General features: G+C 31.4%; 1 protein-coding gene across 1 annotated transcript; it reads right to left on the reverse strand.

The window, feature by feature from the left end:
• Window positions 1-4,148: 4,148 nt before the first annotated feature.
• LOC6047889 (mitochondrial potassium channel) lies at window positions 4,149-5,601 on the reverse strand. The gene is made up of 3 exons (XM_001864846.2): window positions 5,488-5,601; window positions 4,757-5,318; window positions 4,149-4,701 (listed from the first exon to the last, which is right to left on the reverse strand). The coding sequence occupies exons 2-3, from the start codon at window positions 5,264-5,266 to the stop codon at window positions 4,222-4,224; spliced, it is 990 nt and encodes a 329-aa protein (XP_001864881.2). The 5' UTR covers window positions 5,267-5,318; window positions 5,488-5,601; the 3' UTR covers window positions 4,149-4,221.
• Between the last annotated feature and the right edge of the window lie 1,949 nt (window positions 5,602-7,550).

Genomic DNA, 7,550 nt, shown 5'->3' on the forward strand with positions numbered 1-7,550 from the left:
CTTACAAAGCGGACAGCGTAACCATTCGGCCACGCACTGCCACCAGCTTTTGAAAAGCTTTTTTATTATTTTTTTTTAGTTAGTGCCCATGTTTGCCCATGCTTGAGAAAAATATTTTTGAAAAGCTGAAAAATTTCTGAGCTGAGATATTCCCATGCAAAGATTTAAAAACAGGAAAATTGATGTTTTTAAGTCTTACCCAAACAACCCACCATTTTCTAATATCGATATCTCAGCAACTAATGGTCCGAATTACAATATTAAAATATGGAACATTCGTGAAATTTTCCGAGCTTTTCGAAAACAATATTTTCACAAAAATTAAATCAAGACTAACATTTCAAAAAGGCCATACTTTCAATATTGCGCCCTTAAGGCTGATACGCAGATGGGAAGGAACGCAAAACTCCATACAAAAAAACGCCCAAGAGAGCTATCTAAGCCCGATCTCACACAAACTAGCACACCATTTGTTTTGCTGGCCGGTACAAAATTTAACCTCACTTTTTTTCGTGTACGTACACGGAATACATGCGCACGTAGATAACTCTAGAAACGGTCAAGGAAAGGGTCACGAAAAGATTTTTCTTAAGCGGTACGCAGCTGAAAAGTAACAGAAACGGAAAGATTGCGTTTGACGTTTCTTCGCGCGGTGCTTGTTTGTAATATGTTTTGATGAAAAAATCAAAGAATTGTAATTTTCCTTTTTGAATACGACTGATAAACGTTTCAATAATTTTTTATTTGATCTAATATTGCGGTATTTAAAATTCCCGCCGAATCTCAAAAAGCAGAATATTGAAACTTAAAGGACAGATTTAGTTTTTTGGTCGAAATGGAGTAAAAAAAGAAGTTGTCTTTATAGATGTCGGCCATCGTGTCACCAACAATTTATTGCTAGTACCAACCAGCTACCTCTGGATTATGAGTCCCCTGCACTGTCCTATTTATCCACACTCGCGGGACCAAAATGAAGTAAATCAGAGTGAAATTAAACTTGCCAACAATCATACAAATATCCTCGCAAATATCTATGTTCTTACTGAAAATACAATAATAATCTGAAATTTTGAAATCCAACCAAACAACAAATTCAAAAATATGAAAAAAAAAACAAACATTTCAGAAATTTCAAATTACATTTTTTTTAAATAATATAGAAAATTTCAATAAAAATCTGAAATTTGAAAAACCAAAATTAAAAATATGCAGAATTTAATAATAATTTTAATATTAAAGTTTTTTATAAATTCAATAGATCAAAAAAGTTAAAATTCGAAACGAATGTACGAGTCGAAATTCCAAAAGCTTTAAAAATCGGAAATATAGAAATTCGTAAATACAAATTTACGAAAACCTCGAAATTATAACAATCAAAAACTCTATTTCTTCCAAAATTAAAAAAAAACTCGAATGAAAATTGAGGAATAAAAAAAATAATAAAGAAATTTAAAAAAATAAGAAATTTAAAAAAAATAAGAATTTAAGAATTAAAGAATTTAAGAATTTAAGAATTTAAGAATTTAAGAATTTAAGAATTTAAGAATTTAAGAATTTAAGAATTTAAGAATTTAAGAATTTAAGAATTTAAGAATTTAAGAATTTAAGAATTTAAGAATTTAAGAATTTAAGAATTTAAGAATTTAAGAATTTAAGAATTTAAGAATTTAAGAATTTAAGAATTTAAGAATTTAAGAATTTAAGAATTTAAGAATTTAAGAATTTAAGAATTTAAGAATTTAAGAATTTAAGAATTTAAGAATTTAAGAATTTAAGAATTTAAGAATTTAAGAATTTAAGAATTTAAGAATTTAAGAATTTAAGAATTTAAGAATTTAAGAATTTAAGAATTTAAGAATTTAAGAATTTAAGAATTTAAGAATTTAAGAATTTAAGAATTTAAGAATTTAAGAATTTAAGAATTTAAGAATTTAAGAATTTAAGAATTTAAGAATTTAAGAATTTAAGAATTTAAGAATTTAAGAATTTAAGAATTTAAGAATTTAAGAATTTAAGAATTTAAGAATTTAAGAATTTAAGAATTTAAGAATTTAAGAATTTAAGAATTTAAGAATTTAAGAATTTAAGAATTTAAGAATTTAAGAATTTAAGAATTTAAGAATTTAAGAATTTAAGAATTTAAGAATTTAAGAATTTAAGAATTTAATTTAAGAATTTAAGAATTTAAGAATTTAAGAATTTAAGAATTTAAGAATTTAAGAATTTAAGAATTTAAGAATTTAAGAATTTAAGAATTTAAGAATTTAAGAATTTAAGAATTTAAGAATTTAAGAATTTAAGAATTTAAGAATTTAAGAATTTAAGAATTTAAGAATTTAAGAATTTAAGAATTTAAGAATTTAAGAATTTAAGAATTTAAGAATTTAAGAATTTAAGAATTTAAGAATTTAAGAATTTAAGAATTTAAGAATTTAAGAATTTAAGAATTTAAGAATTTAAGAATTTAAGAATTTAAGAATTTAAGAATTTAAGAATTTAAGAATTTAAGAATTTAAGAATTTAAGAATTTAAGAATTTAAGAATTTAAGAATTTAAGAATTTAAGAATTTAAGAATTTAAGAATTTAAGAATTTAAGAATTTAAGAATTTAAGAATTTAAGAATTTAAGCATTTAAGCATTTAAGAATTTAAGAATTTAAGAATTTAAGAATTTAAGAATTTAAGAATTTAAGAATTTAAGAATTTAAGAATTTAAGAATTTAAGAATTTAAGAATTTAAGAATTTAAGAATTTAAGAATTTAAGAATTTAAGAATTTAAGAATTTAAGAATTTAAGAATTTAAGAATTTAAGAATTTAAGAATTTAAGAATTTAAGAATTTAAGAATTTAAGAATTTAAGAATTTAAGAATTTAAGAATTTAAGAATTTAAGAATTTAAGAATTTAAGAATTTAAGAATTTAAGAATTTAAGAATTTAAGAATTTAAGAATTTAAGAATTTAAGAATTTAAGAATTTAAGAATTTAAGAATTTAAGAATTTAAGAATTCCAGAAAAAAATTAAACATTTGTACCAGCCTTATTTTATAATTTCCAAATTTCCTAGCTTCCTAGTTTCCAAATACCCTAATTTCCTTATTTTCTTATTTTCTTATTACCTTATTTCCTTATTTCCTAATTTCCTAATTTCCATATTTCCAAATTCCCTGATTTCTTAATTTCCTAACTTCCTAACTTCTTAATTTCCTCATTTCCTAGTTTCCTGATATCCTAATTTCCCAATTTCCTAACTTCCTAACTTCCACACTTCCTAATATTCTAATTTCCTAATTTAATTTCCTAACTTCCTAATTTCCAAATTTCCTAACTTCCTAACATCCCAATTTCCTTACATATAAATTTCCTAATTTCCTAATTTCATAATTTTCTTATTTGCTTTATTTAACTAATTTGCTTATATCATAATTTCCAAATTTCCTAATTCCCTGGTTTCCTTATTTCCTAATTTTTTAATTTCCTTATTTCATAATTACATATTTTTTTTAAATTTTAGTTTTTCTTGTTTTAGAATTTAATAATTTCTAAATTTACTTTTATTTATTGATTTCTTAATTTTGTTTATAATTGTTGTTAAAATCTATTTAATTTTAACTTCTGAATATTATTAATCTTTTTATTTTTTCCTCGAAAGAACCTCAAGCGCGCACACCGTCAATCGCGTTCATACCGAACTGTCAACTTTTCTTGGGGGGGTCACGAAAAGAACACGCAACATTTCTTGACCGCGTTCCTTCCGATCAGCATACCGTACTTTAAGAACTGAAAAAAGGTAACTGTAAAAATATAAAAAAAAAAACATAAAAGGTAGAGGAAGTATGCCCAAGCCCATTTTAAGCCTAATAAGCGGTCGTGTTTGAATGATGCTGGATAATCTGGATTGTTCCTTGAAATTCACTAAAACCAAGTACACCAACGAGTAGAGCAACTTTTTGTGAACATTTCTGTTCTGTTCTTTTTGGCCAGTAAATGGAATAAATTTGCGTGCGTACTAGAGGCGGTGCTGTTGCTGGTAAGTTTATAGCCTAAGTAGTATTTTTGGAGCTTAATCGAGCATCAAACTCTCCATACGACGAAGATAGGTGTTTGATTAGAAAGGGTATATTTCCCCTATCAAAAACACATTTTAAAAATTATGTAAACTTTTGCTTTATTCCTTTGGAAGTGTCCATTACATTCTCTTAACCTAAATCAACAACATGCTTCACTTGTTCATATTTGGTATGAAAAACCTGTAAACCCGCACACTGTTCCTCCACAGATAGCTTCCCCATCCCTCCCTGGCCCTAATCTGCGCCAACTCGGCTTCTCGCATCGCCCGAAACCGTGCCTTTTCGTCTTCTTCCCGCCGGATCGCCACGTACTCCTTGATGTAGTCCAACGAGAGTCCCAACTCGTTCAATTTTCCATCGACCTGCACCAACCGACTGACACCCTCGCCGGTTGTGGCCTTAATCGCTTCAAACTGCGTGTTTCGGTAGTAATAGTTGATCGAAGTGGCCACAATTCCCAGCAACGCTCCAACGCACGATCCAATGATGGACCAGTACTTGACGTTGTTCGCCTGGGTGCGTTCCTTCTCGTGGCTTGTCTTGACGGCCGAGGTGAGGTGCGAGAAGAGTTCGCGTTCTTCTTGGTCGACGATCTGGAAGATTTGGTTCTTTTCGCGCTCGCGAGCAATTACCTAAAATAAGTATGGATTAATCAGAGTTTTAGAGGCAGAGTTCCCTTAAACTTACATCAAACTCTTCCTTGATCAGCTCAACGTAGCGATGCTCGCCGCGAACCGCCTTCTGCAACTCAACGTGAATGTCCTGCATCTGCTTCCGAATCAACGTCAACTCCAGCAAGATATGCCGTCGTCGTTCCTGCACCAGCTGCAGCTGGTTCTGGATCTCAATCACCTTGTTCTGGGCCACCTTGACCTCGTTCATGCCGCTGAACTCGTCGTAAAACGACTGCGCCTCGTACAGCTTTGATTTGGCCAGATCGAGCAACGAGATTCGACGCAGGGCCACCGTACTGCCGGAACTAGTCGATCGTTGCGCCTGGTGACGACTGGATTCCGGCTGCTCCAGTGTGATGTACTCGTACGAGCTGGATTGTGGTTGCTGGGACGGATCCTGACCGGTTACTTTCCGGTCCCGGTCTCCACTGGATGAGAATCGTAGGTTCTGGATGATGTAACAACTGCTTCCAGCGGTGTGATTCCAGTGGAATCCACTGCTGGTTAATCTTCTCGTTAGCATTGCTGCTTAAAATTTCTTTAAACTCAATTAAACTGTAAACTATTGGAACAAGCTAAGGGAGCGTTCTTTTATTACGTAACGCAGTAGGGGGGGAGGGGGGGTCGGAGGCCGTGTTACGCTCCATACAAATTTTTAAAATTTGTATGGAAATTTTGTTACGAGGGGGGGGGGAGGGGGTCTAAAAGTCCGATTTTTCGCGTTACGTAATAAAAGAACGATCCCTAAATGCACATTTCCTACACGAAATGCAGCGGAATTAAATGCAAAACTTCCGAGGGGGAAAGTGAGCTCATGCTCGCGTTGAGAGATAACTGCACTTTGGGTGATTTTTTAACCAGAACTGTCAAAATCAGATGGTTTCCGCGAAGTGAAAGAGGAAAAACAAAAACAAACCCGGTGAGAAAAATGTGGCAGCGAGAATCCACAGTGGAGTTATGATAATTTGAAATTGGATTTTATCAAAGTTTTTTCCAATGATTTTTAGAATTTTGTTTGTTTTTGTCAGAAAAACTTTTCTATGACAATGTTTTTTTTGTTTGTTTTTTTTTTTTTTTTTTGTTTGGATGAAACGTTGTATGTTCTTTGTATGTTTTTATGTATTTTAGCATTGTTGCATGACAAAATCTCACCTTCTGATGACGGTGTGGTGGATGCCTTTATAGGTAAACATATAATATATGCAATAAGTGCGCAACTGCGTGTGGCGAATCATCACCAGTGCAGTGGACTCGTGTGCACGATAAACGATCGTATCGCGCACAGTTTGATTGTGACTCTTGAGCATATCGGTCGCTCTTCTTAATAGGAGACACGCGGTCACCACACAATGGCGACGAGGATGGCGCATGTAAAATGCAACGCAGTGAAAATTACAATTAAAATTTGATGTGTGTTTTGATTAATTATGGATAGTTAACTGATTTAAAAATATGTGATAGTAGATGAAAGAACGTGCTTTCAAAGGTTGTGCATATTATGGAAAAAATGCGGAAAAAATGTGTGAAAGTAAAGACGAGTGGAGAATTAAAAGTTGAGTGAAATCAAATCTGCTGCAGAAAAAAATAAATAAATGAATAAAAGCAAAAAAAAAAAAAAAAGTGCTGCAGCAAACTCTAAAGAGATAACCTTGGAAAGTTGGTGTATAAAGGAATAATGAAAAATGTGCATCAAAAGAGGCTGCGGGGAAATGACCTTGGAAAGGGATTACAATTGAATCGCGCACATAATATAAATGTGCTGTGTTGATAATCAAATACATGGAACAAATTAGGTTCTTGCTGGACACATGAGGTGCGTATTTCCTGTGATGTGCAACAGTTTGAATTATTTTGGATATGCTCAATGGTTATCTACTCAATGTGGATCAGAAATGATGTTAATTGCTGTCAGGCAAATAACGTGTTTTGTTATTTCAGAAGTAAGGTAATTTCTGGTTGAAATGGGAGAAAGTAAACCCCTGGTTGATACGATATTAAGATATTTCCAGTTTTGTTTCAAAATCTAAATCTCAATTTGAAGCAAAAAAAATATGGTTACGGAAACATTGAAATTCACGATTGTTACAGAAACAAGCAAGTTCTTGTTATAACAGAACAGAACAGAATTTTCTGGTTGTCACGAAAAAAGGAATTTTCGGTTGTTACGGGATGATGGCAATTCCGGTTGTTACAGAAAATAAATTTTCTGGTTGTTACGGAAAAATGGAAATTTCCGGTTGTTACAGAAAAGTAAAATTCTGGTTGTTACGGAAAGATGGAAATTTCCGGTTGTTACAGAAAAGGAAAATTCTGGTTGTTACGGAAAGATGGAAATTTCCGGTTGTTACAGAAAAATAAAATTTCTGGTTGTTACGAAAAGATTGAAATTTCCGGTTGTTACAGAAAAAGGAAAATTCTGGTTGTTACAGAAAGATAAAATTTCTGGTTGTTACGGAAAGTTGAAATTTCCGGTTGCTACAGAAAGATGAAATTTCTGGTTGTTACAGAAAGATGTAAATTTCCTGTTGTTACAGAAAATGATTATTCTGGTTGCTACAGAAAGATAAAAATAGTAGGTTACGGATGTTACGGAAACAAATTGAAATTTCTGGTTGTTACTAAATTAATTGAACGGAGATTAAATTTCGAGTGGATAAATACGGAAATGTAATTTCTGCTGGTCGAAAGAACAATACATGTTTTTTGGTTTGTTACGAGAAGGTTAAACTTTTCGGTTGCGAAAAAAAGAATAAATATTCTGATTGTTACCTGAGGACATCCCGGTGCGATTAAAAAAAAATGTGAAA

This window comes from Culex quinquefasciatus, chromosome 3, assembly GCF_015732765.1.
Source record: "Culex quinquefasciatus strain JHB chromosome 3, VPISU_Cqui_1.0_pri_paternal, whole genome shotgun sequence".
NCBI classification, from domain to species: domain Eukaryota; kingdom Metazoa; phylum Arthropoda; class Insecta; order Diptera; family Culicidae; genus Culex; species Culex quinquefasciatus.